Source organism: Symsagittifera roscoffensis, chromosome 9, assembly GCF_963678635.1.
Source record: "Symsagittifera roscoffensis chromosome 9, txSymRosc1.1, whole genome shotgun sequence".
NCBI lineage: Eukaryota > Metazoa > Xenacoelomorpha > Acoela > Convolutidae > Symsagittifera > Symsagittifera roscoffensis.
In genome coordinates, this window is record NC_087070.1 from 3,943,128 (window position 1) to 3,969,019 (window position 25,892).

The following is a 25,892-nucleotide window of genomic DNA, read 5'->3' on the forward strand; positions in this document are numbered from 1 at the left end:
CTTAGTGCATCCATATGTTTTTAAATGGGAACTAGGCGCTGCGCTCCGATTTATGTATGAATCTGTAAACATAAACATGCGCATTTATATTTTTCGGCTCAATTTAAATTTTTAGCGGTTTAACTTAAGTTTTCTTTTTCAGTTCATTTCCATTGTTAAATGGAAGGCAAACTTCGCCATCGAACAGCGAAATTTTAAAGTTCACGAAAAACGTGATCGGTTTCTAGTTTCAAAAGTGGGGTTTAATTTTCAGATTTTTTCCAGCGGAATTAGAAATTTAATTATTGGTCCAGTTTTCTCAACTTTGGTTATTTTTATTTAAAAAAGCGCCAATAATAAGTTGTTCTTGGAATTCAAAGCTTTCAGAGCATGTATATATTTTGTTTTCTTGCGTTCATCATTCTTTTCCATTTGTTAGTGGCTATGTTTTTATACGAGGGAGGGACAATAATGGGAAGACTTATCTCTTATCTCAAGTTATTACTGTCATAGGCTTTTTTTATTCCCGCTTAGCATACCTTTATGAACGGAGTGATTAAGATTAATGAACGTAGTGAAGAGTTATATAGGTCTTGGTGATTTTTGTTAATTTTTTCCACGAAAATTTTTCAAAATTGGCTCACTCAATTTTGATTTTTTTTTGTGGTTTGACTTTTGATTTAATTTTAAGTTCAGTTCTTTTCGTTTGTTTCGTTTGTTAAAAAGAAGACAAATTCCACTATCGAACAGCAGAAGTATTAAGGTCGCGAAAAATTTGAAAGAAATCTAGTTTTAAAATGGACCTTAGTTCTCTGAATTTCCAGCAAATTAAAAATGTTACTTTTAGTCCAGTTGATTCTGAATGGGATAAATTTGTGTAAAACAGCGCCAATCAAAAATTGTTCTTGAAGTTTAAAGAGCGTGAATGTGATAATTTTTTCTTCGAAAGTTGAAATATTTTCAATCTTTTTTTCGGTTTCATTGTTCTTTTTACCATTTTCCAACCATGAGTTGGCCATTTATTTGTCTTGTTTTTGTTCACTGTGATATAGCTTTTTTTTGATAAATTATGAAAATTTTTGATTCGTACGCATTTTACTTCTTAATTTTGGTATTTCTCTATTTAACGTTTGAAAGTCAGATAGGGTGTTCAGAAGCCACCTCTGATATACAGAAACACACTCACTAGTTGCCCGCATCTTTTTTAAATTCCGAAATCCGAGATTTTTTTGTTTTTCAACAAATCAGACTTTTTTGACGTCAATAACCAATTGTCGAAGGCACCCGATAACTATTACAGGAAAAGTAATTTAAACGCCTTTTGTTCTCATTGTTCCCGGATATAATTCTTGCGCTTGGTGTGTTTTTCAGACAAATTTATTTATCAGTTTTTGACGTAATTTTGAACCATCTGAAAGAGGTCAATGTCTGATGCTAAAAACTGAAAGATGGTTTACCTGCAATCATTAGTCGTATAGTTACGGTTTTGGAGATTGTCGATTTGGCACCAGTTTTGTTTATTTTGTTTTTATTGATGCCTAAGTGGTGGCGAATTAAAACGGCTCAGGATTCAATCCAATGTTTTTTGGTTTAATACCTTAAAAGATGTTGCATACACATAGCGCGCGAGTGGTAGTCGGAAGGTTGAGGACTTCGCTCTGATACGAGCATTTTTATTTAGTATCAATGAGCGAATCAAAGGCATCTATTAAGTGTCATTGAACTAAGTGAAGAATTCACGCTGAAATTTATTTTATTTTGTGATCTGATTATTGATTTCTTTTAAATTTCACTTCAAATTCATTGGCTAAAAGAGAAAAATTTACGCTTTGGATCGCTGAAGTGCAATTCAAGCAAAAAAGATGATTCAATTGTGGTTTCATAAGTGAATTTAAATTTGAGCTTCCCAGTAGAATCAAAAGAATTACCTATTGATCTACTGTTTTCAATTTGGGTGAGATACATGAAAAAAAGTTCAATCAAATGATTTTTGAAACTGAAAGAGTTTTAACCCTTTGAAACTCAAAAAATGAAAATTGTTCAATAAATTGTATCATTTTTTGAGAGTTCATTGACATTTTTCCGACTGTCCGATTCTGTCTGTGGTCAGTCACGGTTTCGAATTTGATCGTTGTTGAATACCTGATTGGATTCCAATTACTGAGATGAGATGAAAAATCATACTGCCTGAAGGAACGTTTTAGGTTTGACAGAATTTCAGTGAGTAATTGGTAGCTTAGGCTGAGAGCGTTTCGTTCTCAACTCGGACTTTGAGTTATTTAGTTTTTTGTGGCTATCTTTGGTAATTGCTTTGTTGAGTAACATTTTGGGCTGCTTTTTTGACGAATTTTGAAGTGATATCAATCCAGAATTTTTAAAATATTTGGTTGGATCAACGTTTACGCTTGAGATTAGTCATTATTATCAAGTCGGGATATAAACTTTTTCAGGCTAGCAACTTGTTTAACAAAATTGAATATTTTGATAGCTTGATTATAATCAATTCAAATTCTTGGCTTCTCCGGCAAATTTGGCATAGAGGTTACGACTATGCCTTGAACGGCAAGGGTTCGAATCCGATCCTGATTTTTTTTTAATTGAAAGTTTTCCGTTTTAAAAATTTGTCGGCCTATTATTTTTTCCGATTTTTTTCTTAGCGTAGTTGTCACTTTCTTTGTGCCATAAGCCATTTCCATTATATATGTAAGTGTTTTTGATTTGCTTGTGTAATTTACTAGCCTTGACGTTGTAAATTTTCCTTTTAAGTTTAAGAGTGAACATATTTTTTTCAGGAAAATTCTTAAAATTTAACGAGGTTAAAATTTACTTTTTCGAGGTTTGACTTTTGATTTATTTTTAAGTTTGATTAATTTTCCTAGGTTAAAAAAAACTAAAGTATCGAACAGCAAAAAAAAGGTCACGAAAAACATGATAACTTCTAGTTTCGAAAGTGGAATTGAATTGTCAGATTTCCGAAATGAATAAAAAATTGACATGCTGATCCAGTTTTCTCAAATGTGGTTAACTTTATCAAAAAAAAAGTTCTTGCAATGAAAAGTTTCTGACAGTCAGTTGGCTATGTTTTTTCTGAGTGCCTAGCAGAATTTAAAAAAATGTTTTCTGTTTACTTGCGTTCCTTGACTCTTTCCAACTGTCTGTTGGCTAATTTAAAAAAAAACAAATGGTTTCGGCTGATGTTTTATCGGCTATGTGACCTAATGTTGCGTCATTTAAAGGGAAACATAATTTGTGCGCCCCTTCTCATCTCCGGGACACAAAAGGAGAACAATCGTCGAATTTCAGAACTTTATAGCTCAAGATTTTCTTGATAACTTCTGTCGGTTTATTTGGCGCTCAGTAATTATTTTTGAAAATTTGTATCAGGTCTGCGATTGTAAAGATTGCTTCAAACTTAACATCATTCGAGACAAATTTATCTAGTTTTTGTTAAGTTTTTGTAATTGTTGTTTTTTCGGTATTTTAAAATATTTTGGATGTTTGTGTTGTGGTGCAACATTCCGTATCATCTCTTTGTTTTATAATTACTTCATTGAGATTTAATTGAAAGCTGTTATCAGGATCATGCGCTCGACAGATGCGCTTCCTGTTGTTGCTTATCTCTTCCGAGTATTTTTCACATTTAATTTGATTCGATGATTTTGAATACGATGCTGATATTTTATTCGGATGGATTACTTCGTTTGGTTATTTGCTTTTTCTGCCTAAATTCATAATTATAGACCATAAAAATTCAAATGAAATTCTGATTTTGATTTTTAGCAAATAACCAAAAGTAAAATTCTGATTCTATAAGATATTATTCTATAAATTTCTCAAAATAAAACTGTAAATTCTATAAACCATAAACTTCAAGTAAAATTCTGATTTTTGTTGATTGTAAATAAATACGACTTCAAAATAAGGTTTGAACTATAGTTCATGTAGTAAATGACGCGCTGTTAATTTATATTGGGAGCAATATGAACGTCATTTTTTTGTTTCTTATTTTCTTCCTTGGTATAATAAGACTGCTATTATCAGGGCGAAGCTATAGGTCTTGATTGGTTTTTGAAAATTAGGCGTATGCTTCAAATAGAATTATTGCGCTGAAGGCCACCATATTTCATTATATTCATTATACCTATATATGTGGTGTTCAAGTCTGGTTTGCACTATCTTGTCAAGTTAAAGTAAAAAAAATTATTAACGTGTTTAAGCTCTAACGAAGGTCACTATTAAGTAAGGCATGCAACTTGATTTTTAAAGACTAGCAACCAGGTGGTGTTGCCAAGGTAAGCGATGCTTAAGTTCAATGAATCGTTTTTTTTTTAAATTTTAGAATCTCTGCGTTATCTTTCTTTTTAAAAACTCTTTCTTAAACGATGAAAACGCGCGAAAATCGAAAATGCGCGTAGTGTATAAGCCAGCCGAAAAGTTTCATCTTAACTTGTATTTTGCATAACTTTCGTAGCTGTTACATAATTGTTACATAACTATTATAAAACACTTGCGTATTTTCGGCTGGATAACATACCAACATCAAGTAGTATTGTGTAAATATAATTTTTTAAAAGTATTTGTGTGGTTTTTAGGTTTTTCGACTGGAAAAGTTTAAAAATAAAGTTTTACAGAAACATTAAGTTTTATTATCCGGTTTTGATGATTTGACTTCTGATTTCTCAATTTTCAAAATCTGCTTTTCACTAAATTTTCGCTCTCAATTAGAAAACTGAATATACGTACAAAGATGATTTATATGGTGGCTTGTCATAGTGTCAAGTACCCTGATTGATTAAAAAGATAATCGTTCCAAGTTTGCCGAAAAATATTTTCTTCCCGGTTCGCAAAAAATGTTCTGCCTAGCATCCGAACATTTCAATTCGCTCAGATCCAAAGCTTAAAATGAACAATGGTAAAGCCGATCTAACAGAAACACCACGCAATTAGTTTTTTTATTGCAATTTTTCAATACCCAGTTTGAGAGCAGATATTTTAGTGCAATTTACTCAGCACAATTTGTTTCATATTTCATTGGCTTCACGGCCTCGCAGCAGTTAGTCGTTCAACAATTTTCGATATATCGTTTTGAAGTTTTCAGTAAAGCTCTTTCATTATGGAGATCGGATTCTCAAAGCTCTGAGCCTAGCCGATTTCAAATATTTTTGACAAAGTTTTTTAACCGTACCTGCAGAAGTGCGAGAAAATTATTGAAAATAGCAGGCATTTTGCAACGGCTGTGTTAAATTTTTTTTTCGTATTCAGAAAATTTTTTAACTGGCATGAATTATCTGTCAATGCTTTCCGTACATCAGAGTAAGGAGTACTCTTATATAGGTCTTGGTGAATTATTTTTGTGAGGAAAATTTTTCACGCTCAAATTTGATTTTTCGCAGTTCGACTCTTGGTTTATTTTTCAAATCAATTCATTTTGTTTGTTGAAAGAAAGGCAAAATCCACTATCTCAGAGCAGTATTATAAAGGTCGTGAAAAGTGTGAAAGAAATCAGGTTTTAAAAATGGACTTGAGTTCTCTGAATTTCCAGCGGAACAAAAAAGTTATTTTTAATCCCGATGTTTCTAAATGGGATAAATTCATATGAAACAGTGACAATGAAAAAGTGTTCTTGAAGTCTAAAGAGCGTGAACGTGATATGTTTTTTCTCCGAAAGTTGAAAATTTTCAATCATTTTTTATTCGTTTTCGTTCTTTACCATTTTCCATCATGTGTTGTTTATGTTATTGTACTGTGATATTATATTGTTTTTCTGATAATTTATGGACGATATGTTGCGGTTCGATATTTGGTTTATTTTAAAAATCCATTCATTTCCTTTGTTAAAAGGATGAAAAATTCCACTATAAAAAAGTGTTTATCTTAAATAGTTCTTGGATTGTTTAGAGTCTTAAGGCGATATATTTTCTACCGTGAAGTTCGAAAATTGAAGTGTTTTTTGAAAAACTAGTCAGATTTTCTTTTGTTCTCTTGCGTTCGTTGACTCTTTTCCAACTTTTTTTTGGCTATGTTGATCATTATTTCGGTGTCAATTAGTTTGTTGTTTTTGCTCAATTTAGTTACTTTTGCGTTAATTTGGGTGATTTTCAGTTGTTAGTTTGTCTAAATTCTGATTTTACAGGGCTACATAAACTTTTCATTTCTTAACAGCTTCATAATGTATCTGTTATAAGTTTAAATACGGGCTTCACTATGTCGCCATATTTAAGCTTTTTCAACATAATTTTTTTGCATGCTTAACGAAAGAATTTTTGCACGTTTAAGCTATATATTGCAATGGCTAAGAATTTTTTTTTCAGTTTTGCAGTATGAATTCAGTATGAATTGAGCAAAGTTAGCATTTCAATTGTGTCAGGGATTCTTCAGGGGTAGCAAATTTGACCTCCAATTATGAATACCCAAATCTTTTTAGTTCACGAAATTCCGAACCCTGTAGTTGGGTGCTGTCAGGGTAAACTCAGTGGTTGCGAATCTTGCCTTCATTTATGACTGCCTAAATCCTTGTAGTTCTCGAAATATGAAGTTTTCTACCCTGTAGATGGGTAATTTGAGGGTACCCTCATGAGCTGCAATTTTTGCGTCGAAATGCCACTTCTCAAGTTCTTTTAGTTTCCGAGATAAGACGTTGTTTTTCTTTTTACATTTTCAAAGATTTTATGTACAAAACAAACTTCCATCTCTACATTGAGGCGCTGTCAGTGTACTCTCGGGGGCTGCGACTGTTGCCTCTAAATATGACTTCTCAAGTTCTTATAGTTTTCGAAATGTTTTTTTTTAATGATATTTAAACATTTCACGAAACTTAGATGAGAAAAAAATTTATCTCTTAAACCTATACTTGTGTATTGGGAGGGTTGAGGGTACTCTCAGTGGTTAGGTGTCCAAATGCGGTTGTTCAAATGCTTTCAATTTCCTAGGTGTGACGTTTTTTTTGATATGTTCAAAATTTTTTCAAAACAAATAAAATTTCCGGTAAAACAGGTAAAATTTCCAATTTTACAACACTATGTCTGGGTGCTGCCCGTTTAGTATCAAAGGTTGCAAATTTTTCCTCCCAATTTCACCGCTGAAACCGTTCCAGTTTCTAGGACTTGACGTTTTTTCAATTTTGGAAAAAAAAACATTTCAAGAAACCTGATTTAAAAACTTTTAAAAAACGAAACCTTCAATTTCAACCATATAATGGGGTAATCTCAGGGTACTCTCAGAGATTGCAATTCTTTCCTCTAAGTTTGATTGCTCAAAACATCTTAGTTTCCGAGATATGCCGTTTTTTTATTTAACGGAATTTTACAAACAAAAACTTAAAAAATTTAACTCAGTTCGAAATTCTCAGCACTATCTTGGGTGGTGTCAAGATGTTTTATTTTAATCACGTTTGATTTATCGGATCAATTGAGCAATCTTCCCCACCCAGCAAAAACGAAAAAACTCTACAAAAAGACGTCAGCAAACGCAAGTAGATGGATGATGTGTTTATAGCACGCAATCAATTGACCGACTGAAGTTATCTTACATGAGTTTCGAGAAAAATTTTGAAAAAAAAATTTTTTTTTGCAAATTTTGTTTAGGCGACCATAGCCTCATCGAAGAAAGCGATTTACCAGGGTTGGTGCTCTAGCGTTGTATCTGAATAGCAAAAACAGTTCTCCGCAGCACCTTAATATTGTTCGCACCTTTTTGTCATGTTAAGAAAGGAAAAAAAGTCGCTTTTTATGGCTGTTTTATTGATTCTTTTTTCAATCCGAATGAAACTTTTGAGCTTTGATATTGTAGATTTTGGCTTTCCACAGTCGTTGGAAAATATGTTTTATGATTTCATGTCATTCAATCTATTTTCAAGTGGTTATAAACATATCTCAAGTACCTATTGAGCTATTTCCCCCTCACGCGAGAATGGGGGGGAGATTGCTCAATTGATCCGATTTATCTATTGAGGGCAGCAAATGATGTTCATACGGGCGAATGAAAAGGAGAACTAAGCTTGCCAATGGAAGAAACCCAGTAGTTTTGGAGATTTGACCATTTTAGTTTGAAAAGAACCTTTAAGATGATTGTTTTAATCTTTCAGTTTTAAAATTAAAAGCGTTGTTGGATGACCTTGGTTTTTTTTACGGTTGCATTCCTTTCGTTTTTTCATATTGTGTTGACATTAGACAATAAATATATATGATCAGAATAAAAATTGCATAGAATTATGGTTCAATTCATTTTGCGAAATTGAAACCCAAAGTTTATTCCCAATAATGGGTCAGTTTTTGCTCTTTATAAAAATTTAATATTCAGTACTAATCACGTTTTACAATACGGTACGAATCACATTTTCTGGCTATCAAACAAAATTATTTTATAGAAAATATAGGAAATAATACCCTTTGCTGGATAATTAAGCGGCTCACTTTGATATAATTTGGTCCATAATTGATTGACCAGGTAGTTTTGCGTACGTCTTGTTGACTTGAAGCATCCAATAATAGCCCATTTTGGGGGTAAATAGTGGCTCTGATTTAAGCAAAAAATTGCACTGTATTATTTCTGATGTAGTTCAAAGGAACCTTTGTTGTGATCACTTTTGTCTACTATCAAACACAATTTGAGAAAATTTGTGTACTAATTTCTCAATTATGTTCTTTCTGTCTGGAATCATTAGCACTGAATGATGAAATTTGGATTTCAAGGTTGTTTTCAGTTTTTATTTAAAATTCCTGTAGAATAAAAATTTAGATGTCTATGAATTCGATTTTCTTAATTTAGGTCAATTTGATTGTAAAAAATAAGTCAATAGTTATAGATTCTCGGAATTGAAAGATCATTAATGTTTTTTTATTCTGCGGCACGAATTTTCAAAGCTTTTTTTGAAATATATGATGATAATAGGAAGTACTATATTTAAATGTTTTTTTTTCTTCTGTAGTTTTTGCAGTCATACCTTAATTTTTTCTTTAATTTTTACAGACAAATTGAGATTATAATTCCGATAAACAATTCGATAATGAATGTATCGTGTTTCTCCTTTTCTGTAATATATTTCTCAATCGTTCAGTTTTTCCATTTGTATCAAAGCAGTTATATGGTTAGGTTTTTAGGTTTTCCTTGATAATTAGCGTGCTTCAGCGAATTTGAAGTTCTGACGAGTTGACATTTGGTGGCTATTAAAGCCTGACTTTATTTTGACTGCATTTTTTTAATTTCAGCACACATTGCGGATAGAAGACATTTTTATATACACTGCAGTATTATTTTCTAGTTTTTGCATGGGTTCTAAACACGCTTAATAGTTGATTGATTTGCCCATTAAAATATTTCCTGTCTCTAATTCATTTTTATTCCGATTGAAAACTTTTTAGCCAACCCTTCCACTCATTTTAAATTTTTTTATTATGTACAGCATAGAAAACAGCTTGAATAGTGCTGTTTTTTTTGTGGCGTTAAATTAGTAGTTTGATAAAGCCCATAAACAATTTAGGTTCTGCGAGATTAATTTTTGGGTTTTTTGCAGTGGTATTAGTTTTTATGGGCGCCATTTCCAGAGATTTTGACACATTTTTGAGCAGACTTGACTTTCGGACTGAATAATTTGCCTTAAGACTCAAAGCCTTGCAAATTTTTGATTGAAAAAGTTGGAAGTGACAGTTGTTATGACAGTAAATTGTCACTATTATAACTCTAATATGAAGTTACAGATCTAAAATTGTCATTATTTCTTAACAAGAACTGTACTTAGAACCACATTTGTAATTTGTTTCAGTTGCTTTCATTGAAATAAAGTTTTCGTTGCGATTTATTTCCTTTATTTTTATATCTTGTGATACTCGTATGTTCATAAAATGGTCAGTTAAAAAGGACCATTGACTTCTGCTTACAGTTCTTATTTAACTTTAATTTATTATTCTATGAAGGGGAATTTATCTAAATAGTCCCTTGATTGGTAGCGAGATCAATGTGACCTTCTATATGAAATTGACCATTTTCGTCAACCTCATCTGTTGACCTCTGACCTTTACATATGCCCGCATCGGGGTCAAATCTGTTGAGCCAATTCAAGATGTGTGTCGAAACATTGTCATCCAAAACGAAGTCGCATGAAATTTTGAGCAATAGCCAACACTGCAACACATCTACACAGCCCATTGTGAATATTAGACTGATGGAGTATCAAGTGTCAGCTAGCAAAGAGATCAGTGGCGGAGTCAGTGACAGCAGTGACGAAAAATGCTGCTCGGAAGCCAAGCGCGGAAACGGACTTAATCCGGGAAATTTAGTACCCCGTAGTTCCTTAGTAACAAATTCGCAACAGTTGAGAAGAAAGAAAAAAGCAGCTCACAAATCTCTGTCGGCTTGCGATGCCACGAAATTATCTGAGCTGAATTTAGAACTAGACTTTGGGTACCAGTTTGAAAGAAAGTTATCAAGGAAACCAGAACGAAAAATTGCGACCACGAATACTTCAGTGCTTCTGGAGTTTCTGCAGAATTTCAGAGAAGATATCACACCGGCCTGCACGCCTAAAGTCTCCTCGAGGGGCCGAAAGCTGTATCAGCCGAAAAGACCAACCACTCTCAATCTCAAACACAGGAATCATTTCAAACTCAGGCTACTGAATCGAATTTCGATGGCAGATTAGATCCCCCCAGAAGATAATCGACCGCTCCCCAAGTCCCTCTTTTTAATACTATTTCCAAAAATTGAGTATGTTTTCAGATAACAATACCGGGGCCAATACTTATTAGTTTGATAATTATGCAGCTGAATAATCTCAATATTTATTTAAGAAATACTCCAAAACTGCAACAAAGGATCTGCTTTCTTTAAGAAATGAATGCATCCATAAAAAGGATTGAAAATATGTTTTCGCGCGCAACTATCTTGCAAGAAAGTTTCTCCTATTTTTTTGTTTTTTTTTCTAGTATGTTTATATATTTTTTTGCTAATCATTCGAAAAGCCTGAGGTTGAAGTGGTTCAAACATAGTAATGACGACATCAGTATCCTTCTACGGAGAGATTCAATTTGTGAAACCAGTGACAGGCATCACTTAGCTGAAATTATGGGGACCAATTGGACCACGCCGACTAAAATTTTAGACCAAAAACATTATTTTCATTTTCGTCGTGGATTCAACCCCAATAATTTATACTTTCGCGCATGTCGTGGGTTACACGAATCGAAAACATGTTCGTTTGTTTCGAAATTACACGAGATAGACGACAAACGAGCTAGAATGCCTTCACGTTGGAAAAGTTTGCCAGACAAACTGAATTCGTGTTCTAAAAAGCAACATCAACGATTACTGAAGAGTTTTGTTAAACTTATCCGTGCTAGATCGAGGTGGCTGGAAAAAGCACAGCTGGCGTCGGTGATGGCGAGGGCAACTAAGCGGCGGACAATTAAGCCTACGACAGACTGCAATCATGTGGCCACTTTACAGAAGCGATCGCTTTGGAAACTCGTATTAGCTCAGGTTACTTTTACCGGTCAAACAGACCCTGGAAATATATGCAAAATATGTGATTTTTCCTTTCTGCAAACTGAAATTTTGCTTCAAACATTAAACTTTTAATCGACTTTTTTAAAAAAAGACTTAGATTGGATCTAATATTGTTTTAAATTTTTCTCGTACCATATTGAAGTTCGTTTTTTCAAAGTTATGTTGTGTCGATTCAAATATACTTTCGGCTAGGATTTGCTGTTAGGCCATTTGAATCCAAGGAGCATGCGTTAGGGTAAGCTAGCGTCACTTGGTCAATCTCTCCTATCCTCACTTGGTTGAAAGACAGGTGGTAAAAATAGCTAAACCGACCGTTCCGTTTCAGCTACGCTAGCCTAAAACTCCGCCGGCAGTTGCTTTCTCAGTTCCGTCATCAGGCTAACTTCCAATTTCGACCTTGTTTGTGTTGTTTACGTTAATGTTTACCTCTTATTTTGTTTCAGGGAGAGAGAAAAGACACATTGAACGACGTTGTTGGGTTAGTCAAATTCAAAAAAAATCAGAATAGTTACAAACAGAAACAAGGATAGCCGGTTGCTGTGCAGCTAGCACATAATGTTTCGACCACATTCATAAAACGGCGCACAGACAATTTGGCCAAAGACAATTCAGCCAATTTGAAATTCAGACAATTAAGCCAGAAATATACAGACAATTCAGCCTGAGACAACTCAGCCAGTTTTACAAAACGCTAGATTCGGAAGGAAAAAAAATGGAATTGGAGTTATTTCTCGGTTTAAGGTCGCCGGTGGGCGCGCTACGCGCGCGTCGGCGCTTCGCGGCGATAACCGGCTCTAAATTTCATATAGAGTCCTACCCTCTGTTGGCAAGCTCGCAACACGTTGGCGCGACTGCGGCGGTCCCAATTATTGGCTGAATTGTCTGCATAATTTTGGCTGAATTGTCTGAATTTCAAATCGGCTGAATTGTCTTTGCCGAATTGTCTGGACGCGTCATAAAACAACTACAAAAAAAGTTTTTTTTTTCTATTTTGTTCTTCAATTTAGTGTAGTTTTTTGTGCGTAGTGATGAAAGAACTTTGAAAACGCGTAAAAAGTTAACAATTTAGGCATAATTGACAACAGTTGTCATCAAAAAATGAATAACAAACAGAAAAATTATTAAAAAATCGATTTTTTTTCAAAAATTGTTCTATTTTTTCACAATCATTTGAAAATACTTTTGGAAATTTTTCATTTGCAAGGAAGCGCTATGTGAAGTTTTCAAACTAGTGATTTTTTAAATAAAACCATGTTTTTTTTTAGCCTAAAGGCCAATTTTATGTAACGAATGTTACTCAACCGAAATATGTAACGAAAGTTACTCGCTCGAAATAAGACTACATCTCAAAAATTCAAACGTTTTTCTCAACACTGGCACAACTTGTTTAAAAAAATTTAACGTCCTTCGAATCATGGCTAAACGGGCTTTAATGTTGTATGTCATTCGACCGATTCCGGTGATTATTTTTGGTACCTGATATTGCGTGAAAAAAACAGAAAAAACTAAAACAACCGAACACAAAATTCTTCCCTATTTTCAATGGTCGGAACAATTAAGTAATTTTATTGGTATGAAAAAGTCTTTTATAAATATCCTAGTTCGTAAAATAGTTATTTGATGTTTAGAAAATTTGCATCAGGCTTAGAACGGATTTTTTTTGGGTGTTGATAGAGGCAAAACGAGGTCAGGGACTCAAAAAATGAATAAATTTGCAGTACTTCTGGGTCAGAAAAGTGAAACGGTTAATACATGCATTGAACCCTTTAACATATTTCGTTTGCTTTTATTTTGGCTTCAACACTCTGGCGGAAACTCGTATCACTCACGAAATATTTGGCCATCTTCTAAAGGGCATCTTTTTTGTAATGGCCCGCAAATTTTGTTTCAATGAGTCGGGTAGAAGTTGAAATGTTTTAATCCAAGTTTGGGAATGCATTGTGATTTACAGAAGCTTGCCGACATTGGAAAAAAAACGAAAGTTTTTTGTGGTTATTTTTATTTATAGAATGTTATTTCAGTCCGCACACATCTTTGCTGAGCAACATAGAAGACATTTCACATGTTATGAAGGCCAGAAGGACTTCGATACCTTTGGTGAGTGGTTAATTTTCACTCTTTTTGAATTATGGGTGTAGTGAAACATTTTCTGGCTCAAACATCACTGAGACTAAACAAATCCAGGTGTTGTGCTTGATTTATGCAATAGTTTCAGTTGTGAACTGATAGTGAGTAAGATTGGTGTCATATTGGCTTGAAAAGTTACAAGAAATGTTAATGGCGCTTAAATGACGTGCAACTTGACAATGTTTTTTACACTTGGGGGTAAAAGCTACAATACTTAATAATGGCAGCATATTTTTTCTGGATTTTTTTCTATGGGATGTTTGAGATCATGTAGCTGTTTAATGGTCGCCAGTATGATATTTGTGTCTATAGATGAAACACATATAAAGAAATCCAGCATTCGAAAGTTCGTTGATCCTAGTATTTTTTAGGGGAGCTTCCACTTGTCTTATTGATTGGGACTTAAATGTCATACTGTTGCGCAATAACTCTCTACCCTGTAGATCTAGCCTATAACTAAGTGTTAGTTGATCGATCATTTGGTTTGAGATGAGAAATTAATGTTGTGAATTTAAATTTCAGTTCAAAATAGCGGTGAGTATTGAATCTCTTCTTGACTTGTGACCACCCATGATTTCAGTTCAACTTGATTAACTCATGGTTTTTGTTGCGTTCGTTCGTTCGTTTGAGTTGATTTTATTTAGTCCTCAATTGAACGACGATGTCATGTCCGTTAGCAGTAGCGAAAAGTTCGGATAGTCTTGAAAAATTATAAATTGACATGTCTTGTAAATGAGAGTCATTCTTAAATTCTGATCAAATTAATTACCTATAGCGCCAGGCCTCTGCGTGCCAATTGTGGAGCGAAAAATGAAATAAGTTTGGAGAATTATTTTTCATATTCATTTTTTAACACCGAAAGATGTAAATGTATCTTCTGTAATTTATAGAAATCATATAATATAATTAATGGCCTTTCCAAACTTTTTGCACCTGTTAACTCTAAAGAAAATATGACTTAGAACTGTTCTGAATGTTTAAATTGAGTTTGATTGAAGCGAACTTGTCTTAAGCATGGCGGGAATATTCGGCATAGACAGCAAAAACTTCTAAGAAATAAAATGGCAAATTGCTTCAACAGAAAAGTTGGAACTAAAAAGCAAACTGCTAATTGCTAACAAAGTTTACATACAATATTGAATCATTAAGTGAATTTGAGACATATTTATGTCTAAAAAACTAACGATTGTTTGCAAAATATATCCTGAAATAGGTAATTAGTTCTGTGATTAATTATTTCTGTCTGATCCAACTTTTTGCTAATAAGTACGAGTCAATAAACGTGTTAGACTTTTATGCAGGTCTTGACGATTTTTTGGTTCGTTTTTTTTTTCAGGAAAAAGTCATTAAATTTGTTCACGCTCATATCTCATTTTTCGTGGTTTGACTTTTGATTTTTGTAAGTTCAGTTCATTTTTTTGTTGAAAGGAAGGTAAACTCTACTTGTGTAGGGCAGTCGATTTGAAAATTTGGATTAGCAAAAACGTAAAGGTCGCAAGAAACAAGATCGATTTCTAATTTCCAACTTGGATTTTAATTTGCAGATTTCCCAGCTGAATAAAAATTTTAATTTATCAAAAAAGTTTCAATCTTAATTTCGTCTTGAAGTTCAAAGGTGTGAATGCTAACTTTTTTTTGAAAGTTCGAAAGATATATTATTTTTCTGTTTACTTGCGTTCATTGAATCTTTTCCAACTGATAACTTATTTAAAATTTCTGAAGCAAGCTATCAAGAGAAGAAACAATGATACATATTAAGTCTTTTGATAGCTTAAAATAATAGCTTGATCATGTTCGTAGAAAACTAATTTGATAGATTGTTCTTGGCGAAAAGCTCCAAAATTTTTTAGCAAGCTATCAAGCGATATTTAACCTTAGAACAGTTGTTTTGATATCCTTGACTGGTTACCGAAGAGCTAGTTTCTTCAAGCAAGCTATCACTAGGTAAGCTTTGAAATGCTCCATTTGTTTTCATCACTTGAATCTGTTTATTAAAAACTTTTCAAAGCAAGCTCATCGTCGTCTTTTTCATCAACCTTTCAAAAATTTTCAAATTGTTTTTTACCTTGAAGCATTTTAGCAATATGCTTCGAACAATAACGAGACAGTTTTCTAGTTTCCAAAGTGGACTTTTTTCTGAATTTACAGCTAAATAAAACTAATTGCCCAGTTTTGTCTAAATGGAATAATGTAAGAAAAAAATTCCAATCATAAACAATAATTGAAAATCAAAGAGCTTCGAAGTGATTTTTTCCTTTCGAAATTCAAAATTTGAAGTGTTCAGTTTTTTTAAATCAACTCTTTTCGTTTACTTGTTTTTTACACTCTTCTAACCATGTGTTGTTATATATGGTCGACTGTAAATTGTCATCATGAGTTTTAAAAGCTAAATTTGAATTTTTGTTGATCATTGTACATTAGATAAAACGCGTTTTCTGCTTAACTGGCCTTTTTTAGTTCAGTGTTTCTCTTTCTAATATGTCTAGAAAAAGGATCAATGTACATGATTTTAAAAAAGTCAAAAAACACGTTTGTCTGGCTTCTTCGACCATTTTAAATCCTTCTTAAAGACATTTTAAAACAGGGTTTGTGGGTTGAAATTTTAATGTGTTGCATCTATGCTGAATCTCCCTCTAGCCATTCATTTTGTGAACTGTAAGAATGCGCGACTGAAATTTTGAAAAACCACCCCCCATCCTCGTACCATTCACCACACCATGTCTATTAAGATACCAGAAAAAAAAACTAATTTTAATCGCTATTGTTATTTTGAAGTATGAGTATTGATGCTTATGATTTTAGCAAAAAGTCATCATCGAACTATTTTTACGCGTGCGATTATACTAGATTTGTGCTTTTCAAGTGCGAGCAAATTGGTGCTTGGGTACGAGATTCTACAGCATTGTTAGAAGGTGATGTGGGAACGGGTTATGGGGGGGGGGGGGGGGGTGGGGGAGAACTTGTAATGTGGTTAAATAGACTGCTCGAAAATTGAAACACCAAATAGTATAAGCTCAAAATAAATTTTAGCTATAAGAAGCTGGAATAATAAACTCTGCAATCTGCCAAATGATAATCATTAGTTAAGAGTAGTTTGTGCTTGTCTGAATTGTGCGTAACTTATGAAGCAGCGATTCATGTGCTCAATTTGATTTCTAATGACTCAAAGAAAAATGAAGCAAATTAAGGCTTAACTTAAGCAGGCTTATCGGGAGCGGCAGTTTGAACCCAATGAGTGATTAAGGAAAAACGTTAAATTGTTTGAGACAAATTAAGTTCAAACTTGGCACACGATATTTCTGGCTACTTTTTACCCAAATAAGAATCACCGCGTGCCACGGGTAACATTCACTGAGTGAATCATGGCGTTGCATAGTTAAAAATCACCTCAAGCGAAAGCAGACAGATACCCACTGACTGGATCATCACTCGTGTCAAAAAAAATTCCTGGAAGTAAAAAATAGTTGGTGAAAGTTTTTTCAAGAAAGAAGTCAGTTTTTTGTTTTGCGTTTATTGACACATTTCGAACTCTGTTGGCTTGTTTCCCAAGGGCCGCTTTGCCTCGTGTTTTTTTCTTCTGTTGTAACGCTTTTTTGTTTGATTTTTTTGGGAGATAATCTTAAATTTTGTTCAGTTTCAACATATTCCAATTGTTTGGGCAGTTTGCTCATTTAAACTGCCCAATCAATTGTTAGGGCAGGATTTTTTGGCGGGATGTTTTCGAAAAAATTTTCGGCTTTATTTAAAGGCCTGTCATTGGCCAGACTTTTTGCGAAAAATTGCTTTTTTTGCGCTCGACCACCCCTCTCAAGCTAGTGTATATTTGCGCCTCTAAAAGCTTCAGGGCTTCTCGGCTAGAACGGCTGTAGTAAATTAGTAACAAAGGAGACCATTTGGGAAAATTTAGCACCCAGAATTGAGGGGTGGGTCGAGTGATAGCATGTCGCAGCCCCCTCATTCGAGACGCTGCTCTAACGAGTCATCAAAACAGAAGAAAATGCCTGTCTAATCTATGCGTATTTGTGTCTTTCAACCTGATTAATGCATTGTGTTCGGCGAACCATCTTGTTCTAATAACCTTTTTCTGACCAACTTGGGAAAACTCATAAAAGAAGTTTTACTCAACGAGAAAAAGGCTGAGTTTAAATCAATACACAAAGGTAATTCACGGTGTTACTGAGATTTGATTGAGCTTAAAACCAAAAGTTTCTGCGAGCTTAAAACAATACATGGTACATAGTCGAACGTAGGGGAAGAAACCCTGTCCCCGAAGGGTTAAACATGCAGGATTCCGTATTAAAGAAAATTCGGGAAAAAAGTGAAAATCAGTTTTGCACAGTTTACAAGACGTTGATTGGTTAAAAATTAGCGGGAACTGAGTCCTTTTGGCCTAGAGAGTAGCTCTCCGCTTAACCACAGATGCATTATTTGATAGTAGAATTAACTGACTGCTTGGTCGCAAATGACTTTCATTTTTGACAATTGATCTTCACGACTGTTTCAAACTGGGTTGTAGGGATTCGATTAGCATGTGTGTCAATTAGCATGACTTAACTGTTTTAGTTTGATTTCTTCTTTTCGCACATCCTATCTTGATAAATTGCACAGGTGGTTATCTGATTCGAGCGTAAATAAATGCATTGAAGATCTGGAACTTGAATATGACAATTGACACACATGTTAACATAACGGCCAATTGACATACATGCTACCGTTTTTTGGTAATTTCTTTAAAAAATAATTGGTTGATTTTATTTGCAAATACAAAAATTTGGTCCGGACTTTGCGGATCCTCAGCAATAATACTTTCATGCCATGGGTTAAAAAATAATACGCGTACAGTTTAATCGTTCTTTGATGACAGAAATTCATCTAAAAAAGCTTCTGTATGAATTAAGTATATGCGTTTGTTTAGTAGGTTCCACGTTTCCGTTTATGAGTTTCGGACGGTCTAAATTGAGGTATGATTCCTTATGGTATATGTTTTATGGGATCATGGCTGGAAATGCAATGGTATGTTTAGTCGCTGGCGGCCATGAAGCGACAACAGGGCATAGCTACCACTACTATGGCCGTCAGGCAGTCCATACAAGACAACGAACTGGTTAGTAATACAATTTCCAGTAGAATACAGGATACTAAGCGAAAAAGTAAACTAAAACGATGGTTTAATTGATAATAATTAGATTGAAAGGGGAATGCTTAAGAAACAGTTTCTTTGATCATGAGGAAGGCTGTTTCTATTTATATTTTTCAAAAACTATATATAAATAAAATTACCGTGAACATGAAACGAATTGGAGAAACAGAAAATATTTTCTGCGTAGCTAATGATTAGCAGTCTGAATAGCTACAGAAAAATCATAGTATGCATTGAGTGGTTCTGTTAACCATTATTCTGTTGGGATTGATTGGCACCTTGTTAATGATACGTTGATGATGGTGTGATTAGAAAATGGGCGTGTACAAGAGCACGTTGCAAGCCTTAATCTACCCGATCTCGTCCACAACGCCCCACAACTTCACCATCTGGAGTGCGAACAAGCCCACCTTCTGCTTCGAGTGCGAGGGTCTGTTGTGGGGACTGGCCAGACAGGGGCTGAAGTGCAGAGAGTGTGGGGTGAAATGTCACGAGAAGTGTAAGGACCTCCTCAACGCAGACTGTCTGCAGAGTGAGTAGTGTTTAGCTGGGTGGTATACAAACCAGTCCAAGTATACACCATCCGAAAATACGTAACTGTTATATAATAGTTAGGTAAATGTTATGTAACAATTATGTAACAGTTACAAAAGTTATGCAAATTCATTCATATGATGTAACTTTTGGTTGGTTTAAACTTCGGCTGGTTTATTTACTCTCGTTTAGCTGTTTCAATTCGGTCTTTTCTGTTGTGGTATTGAGTTTGATAGTTGTAGTATTATTAACCAGTCAAGGGTTATTTAAAGGGGTTTGTGGTGGTATAAACTAGTCAGGAGCGGTTTTGAGGGTGATGCAGCCGCACGCTCGTTAAAAATTATTTCATTGTGTTTTGATATTGGAGATTGATGGTTATGGTAGTATAAACCATCAGGGGTGGTTTTATGGAAGTTACGGCCGCACTCCTGTTAGAAATTGAATTCAGCGAAAAATTTCCGACTACTATTTTTCAAAAACCATATACAAAAACATTACCGTGAACATGAAACGAAACGGAGAAACAGAAAATATTTTCTGCGTAGCTAATGATTAGCAGTGAGTGGTAATCGCTAGGTTTTCCCTCCAACCGATCTGCTAGTTTTCGCGGATCAAACCTAGCAGATCGATCCGCGAATAAGCAAGATTCTCTTTCTATCTCTCTTGGCCAAACTCTGATGAGTGTTTAACTGTCACGTTTGGAGGGGTCCCAGTGTCATCCGCCTCCTCAAGGTGGGACCGGCTGTGGCAAAATGGATGACATCTCTCTTCTCCGCGGAAAAAAGGCCCAAGGTTGAATGGTGGGAGCTAGGACGGGGGCTAATAAAAAAAACGATAGACAGGTCTCGTAAAGACCGTTAGAGTACTTCATCGTGTATTAATTAGTAATTAAAAAAATATCTTGGAAATAATCTCAGGAATGCTTCTTCTGTATGATATCCTCAGTGATGGATATTTATATTTATAGTTGTCTGTGTGTTGCAGGGGCGGCTGAGAAGAATGCGAAGCAGGGTGACGGGGACAAGGTGAACACTATTGTGGCGGCTATTAGAGACAGGATGCAGTTGAGAGAGAAGGAGAAGGAACAGCTGTTCGAGACCATACGCACTGTGTTCGCAATATCTACCAGAGAACACCAGTCTCAGATGCGCCACGCAGAACAGATTGTGCTAGAAGGTAAAGCATCTTTTTAACTAGTTCACCCCCACCTCATTTAACAAAATTCGTTATTAGCAACAAAATTTGCACATACTCAACAGCAAAACTCAAGAAAAAAAGTTTCTGAGACGTTCGGAGCAAAAAAATCCACTTAAAACATGTGTCGTGGTTATCAGCAATTTCCTTTCTTCACTGTTGAGTTTTCTTCACTGTTGGACTAAATATGCTGGCTCAAGCAGTGAGCATGAATACACTTTGTTTTCATCCTGGTTAATTTCTGATTGATGAGTAACATAACTTATTCGGGTATAACTTTCTGCCCTCCGTTTTTAAGCCGCTCAGTCTTAATCCAGACGATAATTGTGGTACCTCAATTAATATAAGTTACTTCAATTAGCTTATCTTGCAAATTGCAGCGCTCGTGAGATTAAGAACCGACGATCGAGTTGTTGATCTGCAAGCAGAAGTCACTACAAAACACCTCATAGGTTTGATTTTGTTTGTATTTGTGTAGGTTCCTCTAAATGGGCGGCGCGTATCTCGATTACAGTGAAGTGTGCACAGGGACTGGCGGGCAAGGACAAGACGGGGGCGAGTGACCCCTATGTGACAGTGCAGGTGGGCAAGACGAAGAAGAGGACAAAGACCATCGCACAAGAACTCAACCCAGAGTGGAACGAGACATTCGCATTGTCAGTCACTTTTTTCTCTTTGTGTTTAGGTTTCTGGAAGTAAACTAACACGCCTCGTGTTTCCAATTTTACAATAATTTTCGTTATAACTGATGTTATTGATAGGTTATAGACATACTTAAATGCAACTTTTCGCAGATGGATGTCTGAAAATTTACCAGAAGGTCCATTTATGATCTCTCCTACTAATGCTTCATTGGTTTTAAATGTTATATATGCGACAGTCATGGTTGTCAAATAAGCATGGCAGCAATTTCATATTATTGTAATTCGAACACCTACTTGTTGAAAGTGAGAAAAAATTGTGCAACTCGTTTGATAGAAAGTCAACCCAGTCATAGAGTTTTTGAATTACATTTTTCCGTTCAGTTTTGAGCTAGTTTTCAAAATAAATTTCCAATGGTTTAGTTTGGAAAGTTCAATTACTGAAGCTAATATTCAAAATTGAATAATGCTTCTTTTGTCGTAAACTTTTGACAAAGACGTTTTTATTTTCTAATTCTAATTGCAAGTGGTCGTTTTTATTTCAGTGGATCTTTTTAGATGGCAGCAGCAAGGTTTGTAAAAAGTATCTGGGTTCTATTTAATTTATGAACGAAGAAGAATACATCCATTTGAATTAAATTACAAATACAAGAGAGAAATTTGTTATAAATACCAATGAGGCGACTTGGAAGGGATAGACTACGAGATCAGTTGATGCTACTCTGTGCGCTAGAAATAAGATTGAAAAAATAAGAAAGACAAAAAAATTGTCAACAGCCTTCTCAGCTTGGCTTCAAATTATGAAAAATTTCTGCTAAAGGTTTTTGAAACCTTCTACAAGCTCTATCCAATTCGCATAAGCCAGGAGTTTTCTAACTTCATTTGAACTGAAAAATTCAGAACTATCGTATCCAAATTGGAAATTATTTTTACTTTTTTTTTTACTACTATCGGGTATTATAAAATTAGTTCAATGTTATGGGTCTGTTTGAGGTTTCTGTCGGATATTTTTAAATTTATTAAATAAAAGCTGTTAAATATCGCTTATATGTTTGTATAGTGACTGCCACAATGCGTCCGATAGAATCAAAGTGCGGGTGTGGGATGAAGACGATGACTTGAGGGCGAAGTTGATGCAGAAACTGACGAGAGAGAGCGACGACTTCTTGGGACAGACAATCATCGAGGTAGGTAATCATCATCACCAGGTAACATGAATGTTACAGGTCAGCCACGTCATATATTCCAAAGTATTTACCGATTTTTTTTCCTAAGGATTAAATTTTGTGTCGAATTAGTGTTAAATTTTGTGTCGAAACAAGTGCCGAATTAGTGTTCAGCTGTATTTGGTAATTAACAGACAGTACATTTACACCACTAGCAAGCGTTGCGTCGTATTAGTAGGACTCTAATTTTTTCCAGCCCAACTCTCAATTTAAAATAGTCATTTGGAGGCACTTTTAATCACGATCTGTAGTTTTGGAAATGCCATAGCATCTGTTCTCTGTTTAGTTGTGGCTAGTATTTGACGATCGTTGAGCGTCCGTGAGTTAGAGGGAAGGACGTTAGACTCTAAAGCTTGAGGTTTATGGTTCAAATCCGACACAAAGCTTAAGTTTTACTAATTCGAGTCTTATTACTTTTTTATTCACTTTATTCAGCTGCTTTTTTGTCGTTTTTGGGCTAGTGTTTGCTAAGTGCAGCTTCGCATCTGTGTAATGGCTGGTATTTCGACGACAATTTGCGCATAAGGCTCAACTGCTAAGGCAGTAGAATCGAAAACTGTAAATAGTCAATGGCGTATGTTCTCAGGAAAATTCTTGAAATTTGTTCAGGCTCAAAATCACTTTTTGGCGGTTTTGAATTCTGATTTGTTTTGAAGTTCAATTAATTTTCTTTGTTAGATTGATTTTTATCGAACAGCGAAAGTGTAAAGGTCACTAAAAACGTGATCGACTTCTTATTTCGAAAGTGAAATTTAATTATCGATTTTCCAAGAGAAATAAAAGTTTTATCTATTGGTTCAGTTTTGTCAAATTGGGTTAATTTTGTCAAAAAACTACAAATCATAAATTGTTCTTGAAAATCAAAGCGCTTTAATGGCATGTATTTCTTCTTTGAAGTTGAAAGTTGAAGTTTTTTTCAGAAGTTAACCTATGTTTTTCTGTTTAGTTGCTGCCATTGACTTTTTCCCAACTGTCCGGTCGGTCTGTTGGCTATTTTTTTGGTTTTTTTTTTGCTATTTGAAAGATTTCATTGTTTTCTTGTTATAGAAAATTCCCATTTGCCATTTTTTGCTCGTATTTGCAAAATGCAGCTTTATTTGTGTAGTAGGAAGAGCAATTGACTTATTTAGGTAAAACTTTCCATGCAAATTTGGTACCAAAATTATATGAAACATCTAAGTTGCATACAAAACAGTGATTTGCAAATGTGCAAATAGTTATTTTTCTCAATTTGTTTTGAGCTGCAAGTTTTTGGCTGTATACTTAAAATGATTCAGCAGTTAGACCAAATATTATGCCTCTCCTAATGTTTTTTAGTCAGATTGGTTCGCCGCGTACGCACTAATTGCACGAATTATCGAGCATTCGTAGTTTTATATCCTCTCAATTGTTTCAAAGAAATTGCTGAAAAACTGTTTTTAATTTTAGGCTCAGGGCATGGATATTTATTGATTCGATAAAAGTATTAACGACTCTTTTATAAGTCATGATGTTTTTACTGTTCGTTTTTCTCAGGAAAAGGTCTTTAAATTTGATCGCGCTCAAATTTATTTTGTTTCGAGTTTGATTTTTGATCAAAGTAAGGCAAACTCTTCTATGGAACAGCAATAGTGTTAAGGTCATGAAAATTTTAGGCTCATATTTACTATTTCGCGGTTTGACTTCTGATTTCTTTTTAAGTGCAGTTCATTTCCTTTGTTTAAAGGAAGGCAAACTCTACAATCGAACAGCAGAAGTGTAAAGGTCACGAAAAACGTGATGATTTTACTTTTCATTTTTCTCAGGAAAAGGTCTTTAAAGGCAAACTTTTTTATCGAACAGCAATAATGTTAAGGTCATGAAAAATTTCGGCTCTTATTTACTATTTCGCGATTTGACTTTTGATTTCTTTTTAAGTTCAGTTCATTTCCTTTGTTTAAAGGAAGGCAAACTCTACAATCAAACAGCAGAAGTGTAAAGGTCACGAAAAACGTGATGATTTTACTGTTCATTTTTCTCAGGAAAAGGTCTTTAAAGGCAAACTTTTTTTTATCGAACAGCAATAATGTCAAGGTCATGAAAAATTTCGGCACTTATTTACTATTTCGCGGTTTGACTTTTGATTTCTTTCTAAGTTCAGTTCATTTCCTTTGTTAAAAGGAAGGCAAACTTTATAATCGAACATCAGAACTGTAAAGGTCACAAAAAATCTGATGATTTTACAGTTCGTTTTTCTCAGTAAAAGGTCTTTAAATTTGTTCACGCACAAATTTATTTTATTTCGAGTTTGATTTTTGATCAAAGTAACGCAAACTTTTTTATCGAACAGCAATAATGTTAAGGTCATGAAAAATTTCAGCTCATATTTACTTTTCGCTGTTTGACTTTTGATTTCTTTTTTAGTTCAGTTCATTTCCTTTATTAAAAGGAAGGCAAACTCTACAATCGAACAGCAGAAGTATTAAGGTCACGAAAAACGTGATCGACTTCTAGTTTCGAAAATAGAATTGATTTTTCAGATTTCACCGCGAAATAAAAATACTTATTGATCCAGTTTTCTCAAATTGGGATAACTTTATGAAGAAATTATGAATCTTGTTATTTAGAAATTCAAAGATCTTCAATTAGAAGTTTCAGTAGTAAAAAAAAGTAGTTTCTTTGTTTTCTTGCGTTCATTGACTCTTTTCCAAGTGCTTGTTGGAGGTGTTTTTTAATGACCATTGTCAATGGACAAACTCGGTCTGAAAACTTTTTAGAAGTATGTTTTTTTTCGAACTAGGTAATTTTTTGTGCAACTGTCTATTTGGGAGGATCTAGGATTTTCTCGAGGGGGCGGATTTTTTTGTAGGTCGACCAAATTTATTGTCCGAAGCACTAGAAGACCCTTTTTGATCAATTTTTTTGAGCCGCAGGCGTGTTCAGTAAAAAAAACGCCAAAAAACGTTTTTAGGCACTTCTTGCACAGTTTTGACCAAGAAATAGCGTTTTTTCGTGCCATTGGGCAGTCAGGGGTCAAATCCCGAAGGGGGGGGGGGGGCGGCTAAATCCGCTACTGGTTTTATGTATATATGTATTTGTGTTTGATTAGGTGCGTACTCTCTCTGGTGAGATGGATGTGTGGTACAATCTGGAGAAGAGGACTGACAAGAGTGCTGTCTCTGGAGCCATCAGACTACACATCAGTGTCGAGATGAAGGGCGAGGAGAAGTCAGGCTAGTTCTCTTTATTTATTTATTTCCCGTCTCTTCACTTCGCAAGGCTTTCCTAGGGAGGGGTTGTAATCCATTTCACCGTTCCTATCTTGTAGAAGTGGATGAAATAGGGAATCCGACGACCGCGACCAAAGTGGGATTCGTACCCGCTAACTTTTGTTACGAAGAGTCGCTGCTACTCAATTCAGGCTATTTTCACCATCCCATCTCATTACATTGCCAATGATCACGCGACACAAACATAGTCTGCTAGTGGTGAAAAATCAAGAATCTGAAATTAAATAGTAACTTTGTTGGTTTTTTGATAAATGTTTGCTTTACATGACATTACTCGGGTGGATCCTTCGTGGCAGAAGAATCG

The 25,892-nt window shown here is 34.7% G+C and overlaps 1 protein-coding gene across 5 annotated transcripts in view; it reads left to right on the forward strand.

Annotated features, from left to right (window-relative positions):
* LOC134853971 (protein unc-13 homolog B-like) overlaps positions 1–25,892 on the forward strand; it is a 116,153-nt gene that overhangs the window by 67,873 nt on the left and 22,388 nt on the right. For all 5 annotated transcript variants that reach the window (XR_010164386.1, XR_010164387.1, XM_063869993.1 and 2 more), the window contains exons 13-20: positions 11,922–11,956; positions 13,500–13,575; positions 18,629–18,709; positions 19,058–19,277; positions 20,264–20,455; positions 20,952–21,129; positions 22,175–22,301; positions 25,408–25,531. Coding sequence is in view for 3 of the 5 variants with exons in the window: in XM_063869993.1 (XP_063726063.1) it covers positions 11,922–11,956; positions 13,500–13,575; positions 18,629–18,709; positions 19,058–19,277; positions 20,264–20,455; positions 20,952–21,129; positions 22,175–22,301; positions 25,408–25,531 (1,033 nt within the window). In the remaining 2 variants the exon portion in view is untranslated. The remainder of the gene's footprint in view (positions 1–11,921; positions 11,957–13,499; positions 13,576–18,628; positions 18,710–19,057; positions 19,278–20,263; positions 20,456–20,951; positions 21,130–22,174; positions 22,302–25,407; positions 25,532–25,892) is intronic.